The 17365-nt window shown below is 33.4% G+C and overlaps 1 protein-coding gene across 5 annotated transcripts in view; it reads left to right on the top strand.

Annotated features, from left to right (window-relative positions):
* Positions 1-17365, top strand: part of LOC128988717 (TGF-beta-activated kinase 1 and MAP3K7-binding protein 3-like) — an 80714-nt gene that overhangs the window by 45853 nt on the left and 17496 nt on the right. For all 5 annotated transcript variants that reach the window (XR_008490420.1, XM_054410290.1, XM_054410291.1 and 2 more), the window contains one exon: positions 15760-15908. Coding sequence is in view for 4 of the 5 variants with exons in the window: in XM_054410290.1 (XP_054266265.1) it covers positions 15760-15908 (149 nt within the window). In the remaining variant the exon portion in view is untranslated. The remainder of the gene's footprint in view (positions 1-15759; positions 15909-17365) is intronic.

Below are 17365 nucleotides of genomic sequence, written 5' to 3'. Positions count from 1 at the left end.
TTGCACGACCAAAGAAAAGTTTGGTTAAAAAAATTAGAACGGACAATTTGGTCATTTATATGTTGGTTCCAGATCTTAGTAATAATTATTAGATTGCCGTAATGCTAACCATGCTGCCTTTTAAAATAATAAAATCTCTTCTTCTAATAGCAGTGTTCATTTCTAATTTATATTCATATAATTTGCATACTGACAATTATTCTTACTTCAAAATAACATTTTGTGTCAAATTTTATGGACGATGCTAAATTTTTGTTTTCAAGGAAAAGTATTCTCGGTTTTACAGCAAGTGCTCTGATTGGTAAAAAATGTTCACTTTATAAAACTGGATATTTGTTGAAACTTGGTTGATTGATCTCGGTACTTTGGTGAGAGGGTAGTGTGACAGACTACAAATTCATGGCAGCAATGTCGTGGGTTCACGCCTCAGTGCCTACCAATAAATTGTTATCATAATATTCTCAAACTGTGCTGGATACATCCCACACACAGGCCCAGGGCTGTGGATGGGTGAATAAAAAGTTGGAAAAAATCGCCAACATATTTTGATAAAAATAAGGATTTAAATATATCAAAAACTACTTAAATATTTTTTCACTTGTTCAAACTTGGTGATTACTGGAATATTTGGACAGTATCAGCTTGAATACCATATAAAACATGAAATGTTGTAGGCCTAATGTAAATTAAGCAAAAGTCAATTTTGAAACCATTTTTTTATCTAGTAAATGTTTTTGTCGACTTAACTAACAAATATTTTACCAAAACAATAATAAATTAGCCACTAAAAAAATGAAAAAATGAATGAACGAACTTCTAAAAGTATATTGTTAGACTGAAATGAGTAAGGATTAAAACACATAGAAACATACAACTTGCACCTCCAAAATATTATGTAAGGTCAGGTTTGGTGTAGCATGTGGGTGACCTTGCCAACTTCACATGAGACACAACTGCGTGTGTGTCACACTGTCAATGTGTTTGTTGAATGCCAATGGACATCAAAGACTTGGGCAAGTTTTCTTCAGTCTGTATTTCACATACTTCAATATTTATCATCCTATATATTCTAAGTCTTACACAACAACTAAAGTTTAACATAGTAAATGAACAAATTAAACTAAGTAAGACAACGTTGAGATTTTCTGTGATCTTTTCCAGTCAAGAAAATTACTAAATTTAATTTTAAAAATGAAATTATATTTAAAAATATAGGCTAATAAATAATTCTAAAATAAATTTATAAATTAATTATAAAAATAATTGTTTTGTCAGGTAGTTTTGTACATTTTTAAAATAATCGCATTTAGTCAGAGGTGTAGCAGTATTTTGTATTTCTACCACAGTTCAGTTATGCATGAACAATAAATGACAAACAGTTTAGATATAAAACAGCTTTGCATATCTCGTACTTAAGTTTGAAATTATAATATTATTTTACATAGCCTATTAATAGACAAACATGTTTCTTTAAAACCTTTTTTCTCAGCTTGTGTGCGTCTCAGGGAAAATCTACACACACTATTAGAAAGATATTTTCCTGTAGATGTGCAGAATCCATAAATATATCAATTTAAATAGACTCAAAAATAAGCACATTTTAATTTTAAATTTTAAAAAATTAATATGGGCCTTATGGGTTGCCATGCTGGTGACGAAATAAAAACTAAATTAAAAGAAAATCAAAACAAATGGAAGAAATTCTAATCACATGTTTTATTTACAGCGTGAGTTGAAAATAAAGAAGTCCGTGCATTACATATTTTTGGTAGAGTTTTCGACCATTGGACGACCAGTTCATAATAATACCCCCGTCGCAGCAAACCTGCATACTAAGCGAATTTCCATTTACCCGGCTTGATTTCTACTAAAATATTCCCTATAAATTTTCAGATTTATTTCCTATTTTAATAACATTAATTTTAGTGAGTAGTTAGGTTTGCTGCTACGGGGAAGATGTTGAGGTGTGTTTTTTCAATTGAAATATTGATAGCTTAGTATGAAATAAACCAAATTGATAAAATTTGATTAAAATATATCCATAAACAAGCAAACTAGAACAGTTTATTTATTCTCCATAAGAATAACATGGGAATTTTAAATTTACAATTTTTTAATTTTCTCCGTAGTCAATGAACATTCAAAAATACTTCAATATACTAAATTATTTGTTTTTTTAAGCTCTTCAAAATGGTCTAGAGAGAAATTTAGAAATTTAAAGTTTTTAGGGTCAAAAATGAGAAAATCCCATTTTTACCCCATAAAACCCCCCATAAACCCCTGATTCCATGGTCCGATTATGCTGGTTCGGGAACTCGTTCGAATAAACGTAGGTTTACACGTTTGTACCAAATTTCATCAAAATCGGATCAATTTTGCTCGAGTTATCGCGCTAACGGACACATATATATATATATATATGAATTTGAACGGATGGTGTTTTTGGCCTCTGGGGACCTCAAAACGAAAAAGTAAATTGGTCCCGGGTCTAGGTCTTACCATGAGACCTACGGTAATAGCTTATTCCCTATATGGGAAATTCGCTAAAATTTAAAAGAATGTCAGGGGAAGCCTAGGCCTATTTTTAATAGTATTTCTTTTACGAGTAGGTTCCAAAATGGTTCCATTTTTATTACAAATGTATATCGCTTGTGGATAGTATTCAGAGTGGTGAATATACGTTCATATACACATGTATTAATTCGATTTGTATTTTGTAATACAAACTGAAACATTGTAAGGGGCATTTCATGTTAAAAATGAATCCATTGAACTGGTTCCATTTTCATAGCTTTCAATGTGAATAAGCGCAATTTTGGCGAAATGTTGCACCTTTTTACCGCTGGTGGCAATACCCGGAGATGGACCAGGGTGGGGATGAGTTGCGGCGTTGCCACATCGAAGGCCGCAGCCTTATACTAGAGATGGCTATGATATACCTCAAAGCATATTTTCTATTTTTTTCGTCATACCTTTTTATAGATTCGTGTTGAATTTTACCATCATGCCTTTAGCAAGTCAACTAAATTATTTTTTTCCTTAACACAATTTGCATGTGCATGGTTTCAATCTCAAAACCTGAATAGATGCATACATGGCACACTGGGTATCAAATTTCTTCAACTGTTTGACCAAGTGACTTGGATGCAACACAAGTTATTAAATGGCATGAGTAGACTGCACAGTAACTGATGTGAAGCTAGCTCAGAGAATGCAATGCATGCAGGCCAGTGCCAAGTAAAGTCAGGTGGCAAAGTCATGCTTGAAATAATGGCCTCCCGCCCGAAGCCCCCACTCTCGGATATCCTTTCCACCAAATAAATCTTCTCAAAATAAATGCGCTCCACTTTGATATATTGTGATGTCACTTCACGTATCATATTTTCTCATTTTGTTATATTTTAGTTTCTCAATGTAATCGTTCTTTATGGAAAGCTAAAGATAAGTTGTTGTTAAAATCTAAGGCTTACGTTACGATCCAATTTATTTTATAGCAGAGACCTAAATTTCTAAGTCGAAACATTATCGCAAGTCCTTTGTCTCTTAGGTTAGCTAAACTTTTAATTTTCCATCTCTTACTTGAGATATTGTCAATTTGGTATAATTAGTACAAAAATTGAGCACTTTTAAATATTTACAAAGACATAAATGAAAACAACTTAGATACATGGCCTTGATCTTCTTTATCAATCCTAACCTCCAAAGTAGTATTTATTTTTGTAACTTCCAAAATAATTGTATTAAAAATTTATTTAAGTAGGGCTGCATGTCAGTGGGTGCACATTATTGTTGCAATCGTAATAATCATGGTGTTGGAGGAATGCTATTTTAAAATCTCAATCAAGGAAATATGTTCTTACTGCTTGAAAAGCTTTTTTGAATGTTTTTGTAAGCAAACATACATTCAACTTAGAACTAAATACTTTTAGTCTGTATGCCTATCATTAGAAACAATGTACCGTACGGATCGAATGTTAAATGTAAACTCAGAAACCTTCAGTGAGTTTTATATTTATGACTAGTTTTATTAATTTTTGCTCATAACTTTGAATAATCCTAAAAGTTAGTTGTTTTTTGTATCCTAATAATAATAATACGTCTTTATTGTCGGATAAATTCAAATAATTGACAAACTTAAAATGCACTTTAAATACAATTATTGAGACCAAGTCAAACAAATATTTTTTTATACAAAAAAATCAAAGAAATCGTACTATGGCAAAATAGGATTACTGTATACAGGGTGAGTTTCTACTAAGTGCGTTAATTTTTACCAACTATTCTACTCATTAAAAGGAACAAAAAAATGCCAGAAAGAATTTTCTAACCCCACCCGTTAAGCTGTAGTGACCGATTTTGTGTATTTTATAAATTACCTGTAGTAGCATTACTAAAACTATCATAGAAGCCAAACCAAAACAGTTACAGCATTATACCTTACACCATTGAAAAGAACGTTAAATTTCCCATAGAATCATTGCAACAACTTTAACATACAACCCTATTTACCCCGCTTTAAAACTCACATAACATAGACAATGAAGTTTGCTAATAACTTCTTTACAACTTTAAAGTGCCGTTTCACCTATTAACATTAATGTAATGTTTTGTCAAATTGCTTAAAAAACTTTCTCATTTTATAACCTTTAAAATGATGTAACCAACAAGGTTATTACTGCATTCAAATTTTGAAAAATTAGGTCAAAACTGCGTCAAGGTCAGAACTTTGGTAAAGTAAACAGGGATCCAAATTTAATACAGTACCTATTATTTTCTTTTTACCTGTTGTTAATCAACTGATATTTGATCAGCTGTGTTTATAAAATTTTGTTCACAAAACCAGCTGGTTTTGATTGTTGCATTGTAAACATTCAAACTATTCACTATTTCATGAACATACTTGGGAAATAGTTTAATTAAGTCCTATGTCAGTGTTCACGAACGAAGAATATCTTGACATTATTTTAGTTTATTGATTCAGTTCTCAAAATGCAGCTGAGAGCCGGCGTGAATACAGTCGTCGGTTTCCTAATAGGCGACTTCCGAATGAACGAACATTCATCAGTGTTCATAGGAGTTTGCGTGAAAATGGTAAATTTCCCACCAAACATCGTTCAGTTGGGAACGTGATACAAGATGTGGGTGTTGAAGAAGCTGTGTTGAGGCGGTTTAAGGACGATCCACGGACAAGCACAAGGGCAGTTTCTCGTGAGTTAGGCGTTTCTCAAACTTACGTCTCCAAGTTACTAAGAAAGGAAAAGCTGCATCCCTACCATTTCACACGAGTTCAGACTCTTGAACCTAGAGACGGTCTACAGAGACTTCAGTTTTGTCGCTCTGTTAGCCAACTTGATCAGGGTGACTTTCTGAAGACGATATTGTGGACAGATGAATCTACGTTTACTCGGGATGGCGTTTACAACATCCATAATGAACATCACTATGCCACAGAAAACCCACTCGTGATTCACCAGTGTCGAAACCAAACGAGGTTTAAAGTGAATGTATGGGCTGGACTTATTGGAAACCAGTTAATCGGCCCTTACATTGATCTTCCGCCTTCATTAAATGGCCGTCAGTATCTCAACTTCCTTACTGATACTCTACCAAGGCTCATTGAAGACGTCCCGTTGGATGTGCGTCAGCGAATTGTCTACCAAGCGGATGGTGCACCTCCCCACTTTGATAATGGTGTACGAGCTTACCTTGGAAATACTTTCCCAATGTGGATTGGAAGGGGAGGAACAATTGCTTGGCCACCACGGTCACCAGACCTAACTCCCATGGACTACTATGTATGGGGTTACCTCAAACAGGAAGTTTACCGAACACCAGTTCAAACAGTGGATGAGCTAAGAAATCGAATTCTCAGAGCTTCCGTCCTTCTTCAAGAGGAGATAAATCTGAATGCAACAGTGAGAAATTTTCGGAAAAGAATCCGCACGTGTATACGAGCAAATGGTGGACATTTTGAAAATTTATTGTGATTGAAAATCCAGAAACTAGACCCTACACAATTATTTTTTTGAATGTCCCTCCCTGTTTATTTGTTAAATTGTATTAAAACTAGATTTTTTAGACTGAGTCTGTAGTTTTGTCACAAAATTATAAAATAAGAAAATAGTTAATCATTTTAAGGTTATAATGCAACAATCAAAATCATATGGTTTTGTGAACAAAATTTTATAAACACAGCTGATCAAATATCAGTTGATTAACAACAGGTAAAAAGAAAATAATAGGTACTGTATTAAATTTGGATCCCTGTTTACTTTACCGAAGTTCTGACCTTGACGCAGTTTTGACCTAATTTTTCAAAATTTGAATGCAGTAATAACCTTGTTGGTTACATCATTTTAAAGGTTATAAAATGAGAAAGTTTGTTAAGCAATTTGACAAAACATTACATTAATGTTAATAGGTGAAACGGCACTTTAAAGTTGTAAAGAAGTTATTAGCAAACTTCATTGTCTATGTTATGTGAGTTTTAAAGCGTAAATAGGGTTGTATGTTAAAGTTGTTGCAATAATTCTATGGGAAATTTAACGTTCTTTTCAATGGTGTAAGGTATAATGCTGTAACTGTTTTGGTTTGGCTTCTATGATAGTTTTAGTAATGCTACTACAGGTAATTTATAAAATACACAAAATCGGTCACTACAGCTTAACGGGTGGGGTTAGAAAATTCTTTCTGGCATTTTTTTGTTCCTTTTAGTGAGTAGAATAGTTGGTAAAAATTAACGCACTTAGTAGAAACTCACCCTGTATATAAAATAAAGTAAGGATTAGCAATGTAGTATACCTTTATGAGTCAATATAACAATCAAAAGATGAGCTGCAGGCTGTTGTAAATATACTTCAGGGTTTTACAAATTTATGCTACAGTACCAGATACTTATCAGCACCAGCAATATAATCTTTCAGCACATTTTTCATAGATAAGTTAAAAGTTTTAATATAGGCTACTACTTCAAAAACTATAAAAGCCGTCCAAAGAAGTGATCAGAACAGTTCTGAAATCTCAAAGCAATAATGTCGACGTTAGATAGTTACAAGACCAAGGTTGGGACTATTCCCTTTCAAAACAAATGCCATTGGCGTGGATGACACAAAAAAATCAAACAAATAGTAATCTAGTAATAGATTGTGAACAAGCTGCTATACCCGTGCTTTGCAACGGGAAGAAAATTTGACCTAGAGAGCTATTAAAGTGGTGTTGATGTGCGTTTTGAAATACAGCAACTCTATGATTAAGTTTGAAATTATTAACTGATTTAAAAGCGTAAACCTACTTTTTTCAAACCCCTACTTTTGTTGTTAATAGATCCGAAAGAATATGACAACGTACCTTAGTGTAGCAATAGCATCAAAATTGTTTCATATTGATGATTCATGAATGACATGTTTTACCATGATTCTTCAATAGTCAAGCCTCTTCAAATGTAGCTTACTATATAAATTAAAAAATGAAACTTTGAGCAATACTTTTCAAAACGTATACAACCAAACATAACCCTCCTCAATCTACATAAAGTGTCACAAACATCTTTTTCGAGTAAATAAACAAACACCAGTTCATTGTACAGACCAGCTGTTTCATTAACTACCTAAATTAAATTATTAAATCATTTAAACCTTTGACTATTAATACAACAACATTTAAACATTGGAAGCATGTCAGGCGTAGCCCTTTGGAAATTAGACTGTGGGCCAGAGCCCTTAAGGACTGTTCACACCGGCGTAGCCAGACGTATTAATACTTTTTCGAAAAACGTAGCTGACGTAGCTCTTAATGTAATTCATAGAGAGTGTTCACACCGGCGTATTAATACGTGAGCTACGGAAGCTACGGCGCTGCCGCTACGCCGGCTAGCTACGCGTAGCTCGCATAGCCGAATACGCGCATGCGCACTAGCACACCGGGCTGTCACCACCACCCTCCTTACACCTCACAATTAATTTATACGTGGTAAATGTTGGACTAAACCATACAAATTTACTATCACTTAAAAATAATTAAATCGCATTAATCTATTACATTCAAATTAGACTATAAAATAACAATCTTAAGACAACTTTAGATTATAATAATACTTCATTATACGAGTAACCAATGTCCACAACATTTTTTTGTTTATGCTTGCAAATCTCCTTATCAAAAACAATGTCTCTCTCTTTTAATATGGTTTATCACGGTTCATATAGTGGGCTCACATTTATGAAACATTAATGAATTATTTCTAGATATAGGCCTACGTCTTACTTACACCAAAGACTATTTTATTATGTAATCCCTATGGATGAGCAAAATTATTGCATGTTCTCTGGTAATATTTTTTATATTATAATATAGTGCAAATCTTATAGTCTACTACATACGGCCTAAAATTAGAGTGAAATATTTTGTCAACATTAACACATTAATCAACAGACTTTTCACGGTACTAAAAGCTGCAATTGAACCGTCAATTTTAACTGAAATTCGTGAAACACTAATAAAAATAAACAATAAATTAACAAATATAAATAATATAATAAAATAAACAAACGACAGCCGGCTCACCGGCTACGTAGCCGTCAGACGTAGATGCGGTGTGAACAGTGCACTGGCGACGTATTAATACACCGAATACGTCTGCAGACGTCTGGCTACGCCGGTGTGAACAGGCCTTTAGGAAATTCATCCACATCAATACTTTTCAGCAAATCTACACACTCTAAGCTTCATTTTGATGTGCCATATGCCTATATTTTTATTTGGTAAATGACTAACCGTTTACATAAAATTTGGTTGTATCACTTTAATAATATAATAGATTGCAAACAACGTTTACGGTATGCAACCTGTAAAATTATCGGGTAATTGAATTTGTTCACCTTCTGAAATTAGAAGCATCAATGAGGATGTAATGCTGTTAAAAAAGAGAAAAAAACTGTGTATTTATTTAGTCAAAACAAAGAATTACAGTTCATTCATTTACACCTCTGAACATTTAGGTTGTGATTAACTGATGAGGATTTGACCTATTACATATAAATATTGTCTAGTAGAGATCACTGTTTGTATCATAGGATCATTATAAGAATACAAATCTTCATTCAGGTGAACTGATAGACACCCTGGTAAAAAATCTTAAAAGAAAAGATTATGAAATAGAATTTGCACAACAAGAATAGAAATAGAATTGTAACAAACAAAAATATCTCTTGGAAATAATAAAGCACTGTGAAGAATCAGAAATCTCGTACAGTAGACATAATAATAATGAAATTGGTTTTGGTCAGTTTTACCGTTATCATTCGGCTCTTTGGCTGCAACTCGGTGTCAATATTTATACTCGTTGTTCACTTCTATTTTTGCCAGGTTCCCCCACCTTGTTGACATTAGTACAATTAATGCAACAGCTGATAACGTTTAGTCTTCACCTCCCTGAATTCAAGACAGTTTGTTGTTATTTATTCAAGTTGTGTGTGTTTTGTCAGCTGTAAACCTTTTGTTTGTATAAAATGAGTGCCATTTAGGAGATAAGACAGGTCAGGAAATAGATAAGACGTATCTCAATTCTCATTTGGATGTTTGCCACAATGTGTGAACAGAGTTTTAGCTATTTTCATTTGAAAAACCAACTTTTGAGAGGAGGTAAAAATAGTTTATTTTTAGCTTAATCTTTGATTCTTTTGTCAATATTTTTGGTTATGTAACTTTGCTGTAGCAGGGAACTGCTGTGATACCACAAATGGAATTTTAAGTAATGTAACAATGCTGTGTAAAAGTGTTATAACCCTATGGAGCCTACATAGCCTGAATATCCAACAAAACCACACAAGAAGTCATTGATACAATACAAACAATTTTCAATTAATTTGTTGGTGAATCAGTGATGCTTAACATTCAAAAATATTTTATTTTTTACACTAAAAAAAATTGTTTTCCATTTGTAATATTCGGAAACGAACAGTTGTGGTGTTTTCCATTTTAGTGTGGTTTTATATTTGATGAATATTTACTGTAAAAACTCTAAAATGACAAATAAAACTAACTCATTAGTTAGTTAGATAGTTAGTTTTATTTGTCATTTTAGAGTTTTTACAGTAAATATTCATCAAATATAAAACCACACTAAAATGGAAAAACACCACAACTGTTCGTTTCCGAATATTACAAATGGAAAACAATTTTTTTTAGTGTAAAAAAGAAAATATTTTTTAATGTTAAGCATCACTGATTCATCAACAAATTAATTGAAAATTGTTTGTCTCATCACGTTATGCTAGTTCAAGAACGGTACAAACTGTTACAACTATATAACAACACTAGCAGAGTACCTGTTCTTTGTACGGGGTTGGCGTAGAAGTATAAAATGACAAATAAAACTAACTATCTCTCATCACGTTATGCTAGTTCAAGAACGGTACAAACTGTTACAACTATATAACAACACTAGCAGAGTACCTGTTCTTTGTACGGGGTTGGCGTAGAAGTATAAAATGACAAATAAAACTAACTATCTCTCATCACGTTATGCTAGTTCAAGAACGGTACAAACTGTTACAACTATATAACAACACTAGCAGAGTACCTGTTCTTTGTACGGGGTTGGCGTAGAAGCATAAAATGCTTATTGCAGTTATACTCGTGCTTTGTGTTTGCATGGGGGAGGATAAGGTTTGAGAATATTTTTTTTATTTTTTTTACGCTACATGCTGTAGTAATACACATCTACCATAGCCATACTGTTCTACCACTGCACCTAAACAATAGAAAAAAGTAAATTATCAAACACTCGCACCATATCGCAAATTATTTATTAAATTTAAAAACAGAAACATAACTGTAAACAATCCTACTTTGACGGTTATGTTATCATAATTGCAAAAAAATAATAGTGCTGCACTCTGTTGGTAAACTTTATAACTTTTTAATGCTATTGAATATCATTGAACCAACTTCTTTAGTTGAATCAGCTGAAAAAATTATTGTATTCCCTTTAAAAAATAAAAAATGTGAATACCAATAAGGTTAACATGGGAAACTCCAGAGCCACTGGGGTGGAGCCTGAAAGGATTTTTGAGATAAGAATACGCATATTTGTTAATCGGGAATGAGAGCTATCATCATGCCAAATTTCAGCCCAATTCAACTAATATATAATGAGCGATTGAACTTCAAACATACAAACAAACAAACACACAAACTTTCTCATTTATAATATTATTATAATATTAGTATGATAAGTATGACAACAAAAAGTTAAGTGCAACTGAACTACAAAAAGTAAAATGTGTAGTTTTCTTTTGTGTCGTTATTCTGATTTTTTTGAGATTTATCGTTGTTTGTTCAATCGTTGCTTGATTCGGATGCTCAATCAGGTGTAACTGGTAGGTTGAAATGTCCTTATTCATTTGGCTTTTAATAAATGGGCCTGGCTAAAGAAATGTAGTGAATAGAACACAACTAAACTTACCTCACATGATTTTAATACGTTTATTTACATATGTTATTAGTAAATACTCACCGTTGTTTATATTCCATTATAATGCATTCCCTTGTTCATAGTTCAGTTTTAAGATGAATAAACCCTTTATTCTGTTTGTAATTAATCTGGGGTTTTATTTTCATTACAAGAAACAGGTGGTTTTATTCTGTGACAAAGCTACGCAAGGTAGTCTATCTTACTTCATCCTAAACCCATCCCTATTTTAGTGAAAGTACGCCTAGAAGTGTCCCAATATTTATTTGTAGGTTTTCGTATTGAATGGATATACCGTCTTAGAAAACTTTGTATTTAGTGTAACTGTGAATATATCAATTAGTATAAAAACACAAAATAGTATGTTTCACCAACAGTGAAGTGACTCTTTTCGTCAGTGTGATGAACAATATTTTTTGTCATACCGCACCATTAAGTTACGAAACAAAAATAATTATGTAAAAGTAACATCTAAAATCAATTTACATAATTTTGATACATTCAATCGCTTACAATCGAAGTTTACAACTGAGTTAACAATAGCTGCATTTACTCCCTAAGGACTAAAAAGTCTTAGGGAGTAAAAAAGCTACCTGAGACCCCCAACACATGTAATAAAAATGACTGATTTTGTTTCAGTATGGCAAAAAATACATTTTATATTATCTTTAGATTTCCATGAAATAGAGCTGCTAAAATATGATATTAAAGTAGTAATTAAAAACAACTGAGCCCCCTGAGATTAATATATTTATTCTTGAAGCGAAGATAAGTCGAAAACTGAGTTCCGAAACATGTCTCGGAAAAATAACTATATTAATTTCAGGGTGCTCAGTTGTTTTTAATTACTACCTTAACATTTTATATTACAGTATTACAGTATATCCATACAATAGCACTGACTTGTACAATGGTAATGAAGTTATTGAAATATAAATACTAAGCTTACAATTAAATATTCCTCGAAACAACTCATTGTCGACTTGCAACGCTCAGTGCATGAGGATTGTTGATTTGCCACTGGCTTGTGGCCAGGTGTGGTATTAATTAGTCCGAGTCCTCGTACTTGTACCTGCAACTGATTGTGTCTCGTCAGATTTACGACTTGCATAAAACATGTTATTACCAACTACCGTAGCTATTTCTGCACGCATTACCTTCGCTAGTTTGTCACCGCGGCTGTTACAACTAATTTATTCACTTATCGTAAATCTAAGGTAGGCAGTGGTCAGGTCCAGACACTAGTTTGCTTGTTTTAGTTTATCAAGTTCAGTACGGTTTTGATTACATTTTGGCAAACACTCAGTTTTCCACTCATCATGAATGTAATTTATGAGTGGGATCTTCTGAAAATATTTGTATAAGAATTTAGACAATATACTTCTATGACACCTGTGTTGTGATTGGTACAATGTATCAGATTACAGTGTTAAAATTGGTTGATTATAAATTCCTTCTTTTTGTGGTAGAATCTATCCTGTTAGGGGTTTCTTAAACAGTAGTTTCTTGTATTGAATGACACAAAACGACAAAAGTACCTATTCAAGTTTTTTTTTTTTAATTTTATAAAATTTAATCTCGTGTAATTAATTTTGTAAAGAAATTTGAGATTTATAACTAAATGTGTTTGTTAGTTATTTACAGGCCCATAACTGCAACTAGTTTTTACTATTGTTGCAATTCATAATCCTTTATTCGATTTTCCATCTAGTATTAAACATTGTGATTTAACAGAGAGGTATTACAATATATCCAACTGTACATGACGACTATTAAATGGAGAGGTATAGGACGGAGACATACTTAAGCAAATATAGACTGCATACCGACGGCTCTTATATTTGGAGCTAAGGTACCTGGAGCAATCCTTTACTGATATTATTCTGCTTGTCTCACGTAAGGTCGTCCCGTTGGCACTCTCAGCTCGTATTTAACCAGCTTAGTAGCGGAAATGTCCATCTTCATTCGCTGTTGCTAAAAATTTAATTATTGTCGATAAATCACTGAAGTGAGGCTGTTTACTTGCGATGGACATATTTGCAAAATCGGTAGATTTATTGCTCACATGGGGTTATAATTTCTATTTCTACAAGGTAGTGTTTATGTGTAAAATTTTTTAGGTGCAACATATTAATTAACTGTGAGATTTGTTTTTATCATAAATTCTACAATTTCTGTTACATTTTATGTTTAGTTTTGTATTGTTCTCGATGTGGAACTGAATCACAGTTGTGGTTCCAACCGTTACAGCCTTATCTGAGTGATCTCACAATCCTGGAACTACTTTGACTATGTGTACTGTGATGAAAACTGGAACTGCTGTTTATTTAAGGTGTTTCCTTACTTGCTGACTTCCATTGCCATTTTAATCCACACAATAGAAGATATAAGGCCTCGCCAATACCTGCCTCAACTTACTCGTTTATTGCAGCTCCAACTTGCCTCTTATTTACCTGTCCAATTCATCTCAGATAGCTTCTTACTCCAGCAACCATGACCAAGTCTGGTGCTTAAAACAGATAACTTAGTACCTTTATTCTTGTTTCTTCACTCACCTGCATCTTTGATCAGTTCAGATTTGTGTGAGAACTTAAAATCTTGCTACCTTTTTAGTACCATAGTTCTTGTTTTGGATCCATATAGGATTGGTTGATTTACTTCATGTTAGAGTATGGAATTATTAAATCTCCTACAGGTATGGTTCTTCAAACAACAAACTCTCTCCATAGTCTCAACGCAAAGAAAAAACACTCTCTACCTGATGAAAAAATCCTTGTGAAACAATTAAAAATGGCTAATTACTGTATAAGTATAAAATAACACATAAACATGTGGCGCTACAAACTGTGACCTCGTCTCCATTTTCTGACTATAAAAAAATTATCTACTCAAAGGAAAATTGTCGTAAAACAGTAAAAAAGTTGTGTAATTTTTATACAGCAATTTTAAGTTTTTGTGAGTTTTGATAAAGAAAACTTTTAACCAGTTTTCAAGTAACATTAAATGTCTCAATGCTAAGTCTTCCACACAGACTATTATATCTATGCTTTGTAGTCTATCTGTTTATAATAATCAAGACATTTGAACAATTTTTAGTTTTTTAAATAATATTAAATTAAAGTAAAACACAATACATTTTACTTGATGTCGCTGTGCATATATTTTTCATTCGGGTAATAAACAACTTTATATTGTTTGGGGGGGAAGGGCAAGAATTGACGCAAAAGTTAAGAACACAATGATGGCCTTGTCCTTGCTAGTCAAGAATCTTCCACCTCGTTGATTACTCGTGCCCGTGATTCATGACGTCCGACGTGGCGCAGGTAATAGAGCGTTACTTTTATGTGAATTTTGCGATATTTTTAGCGCTAACTGCAGCGCACTGCACTAATGAGTGCGGGCGAGATGTTATCGTTACAGCCGCCGAGGATGGATTTATCACATCCATTCGCTGTCAGAAAACAAGGGTTTGAGAATTTGGCAGCGGTTGTTAGATTTTATAGCTTCTGGTATTTGGAATGAATGGGTAGCATAAAACTTGAGTGAAGCTATTCATCACTGGTAAATACTCAAATGAAAGTGAATTATGAATAAATATCATCATCATTATCCTTAACAATTATTTTTGAGACAACAATGCCGCTTAAATGCGTAAGCTGGATACGAATTCAATATGAGTATATAATGAAGAACAAAGAGCTTTGTTACTGAATAAGATACAAGTTGTTTCTTTAGCCAGGGTGAATTTGTCCAAAAACTAAAGAATTTTTTCATGATTAAACTGGCGAACTTTGTACAGCCAGGCGAGCACATCAAACACTCATATACCCTCCTAATAGTTCTGGTTTACTTTGCAATTTTTATATTTTAGGTTGATATTACAAGATGATGACTTTTTTACTACCGTAATAAAACTGGATATTAATGTCTTCTTCAACATAAACATTACAACAATCAGAAAAAAGTGTGTTTTATTAAAAAATGAACTGAATTTGTTGTATTACCACCCACCAAAACACAAAAAGCTTGGTATTCAGTCATAAACAAACATAAAAAACATGAAACAAATCAAGTGTTTTTAAGACTTATCACAACCTCCATCAAATACAAAATTTTAACTTTTGCTTCCTCAAAATAACGCCATAGGCTTCAAAACCGGTGCCATAAACGACTCCAGGATTTCTTGGACAGTGAAGGTAACTTAGCCCCTTGTAGGTAATTAGTTGGTGTAGACAGGAATCAGTGTTTTACGTCAGCTCTCTCTGTCACTGTGTATGTGTGTGTTGCAGCACTGGTGTCCAAGCAGTTAGAGCGCAAGGAGAGGTTATCCAGAGAGCTGGCCAGGTATAGAGAGCGACTAAGCAGCATGAAGGCAGAAAACCACTCTATGGCCACTGACCTAGAGAATAGACTGAGAGCACCAAACCCTTCTGCTAGGGTGAGTCATGTAGTCTAAAACACCCTTACCGTTAGTCCAATGAAAATGTCTTGGTTTCACTAGAAGCTCACATATATTAAAAGCTGATAATTGTTGATACAATACATAAATAATTCCATTCTAAAATAACTACATTGTATTCAAACCCTAAGTGAAATTTTTATCCACATGAGAATGAGTAGGAGTGAGTAGTAAGGTAACATTGATAATAAGAACACATAAACACAGAGAATAATTCAGTAAGAGAAGATTGCATTTAACAAAATCTGAATGACGGACAAGGATCATATTTGTGTAATATTTGGTAATTTTTCAAATGTTATGCATTGGCCGTCCCAGGGGGGGGGAAGGAATGGGAGAGATATATTCCCTCCTAAATATTTTATTAGCTTGAGCATATTTTAGAGCTCAAATAACTATAAAAATATGTTTTTAGGCTTTAAATTCCACATTTCACCGGACCCCCCTTTTTTTCTAGAATATCCCTCAGGCAGGTGGTCCCCCCCACCCCCCCCCCCCAAAATAAAATCCTGGGACCACCACTGTGTATGACAAAAACAATGTCAGCAATCTGACACATACTTTCTCACATTCACTTGTCCTCAACCTGTACCATGAGTAAGCGGTGAGAGTAACTATGATAATGTGGAAAATCACAAAAGTTAAAATAAGATGAACCGTAATTTTTACAGCTCATTATGCCCAAAAAATTGAAAAGACATACTAAGTTTTAATAAAAATTAGTCTTCAAGCGGTTTTTTTAAATCAAACTATCCGCTTTTATTTGAGGTTTTTATAGGAGAATCACATAAATTACTATAACTTTTCAACCCTAATTATTACAGCTATTTGGGTTGTACTGTTTTGTTTAAAGTTACAAGAGCTATAACATACACAATTTTAATCAAAAACGTAAAACTTTATGTTATTTTACGGCGTTTTATGTGAAAGTTCCCATAAAAAAACGCCTAGAGACCATGGATTAGTATCCACATACCAAATTTCACTAAAATGTGGTCTGTAGCTCTGCACACATTCACACAAATACAGAGACACTCGGACACACACACGCACGGACATCACTTTGAAAGCGACTTTTTTGGGTTCAGTGGGGACCCAAAAGGGATATATCCACCCAAAACTCAAACGAAAATGTTGACGAAAACAATACTTTCTTCATATACTATGGTAGTGAGAGAGAAAGTAAAAACACATTGCCTGTACTGAACCGCCAAACCAAATTTTATTTAAATAGAGAAGAAATCTAACATGTTCAAGGAACTATTTTGGCAGAAATCTAAACAGGCAAATGGCAATTCATACAGTGCAGGTTTGCTGCACCAGTGGTATTTATTTAAAACACTCTCCTTTACTAGACACAGGTTGTAGAGCAAAACCTGCAGTCAATGAGCTGCCAACACTCGACGTTGGATTGTGGGCGTTTCTTCCCAGAACCA

This window comes from Macrosteles quadrilineatus, unplaced genomic scaffold (assembly GCF_028750875.1).
Source record: "Macrosteles quadrilineatus isolate MER2022 unplaced genomic scaffold, UCM_ALF_1.0 Scaffold_3__2_contigs__length_128488019, whole genome shotgun sequence".
Lineage (NCBI taxonomy): Eukaryota > Metazoa > Arthropoda > Insecta > Hemiptera > Cicadellidae > Macrosteles > Macrosteles quadrilineatus.
This window is presented reverse-complemented; position numbering and strand designations above follow the sequence as displayed.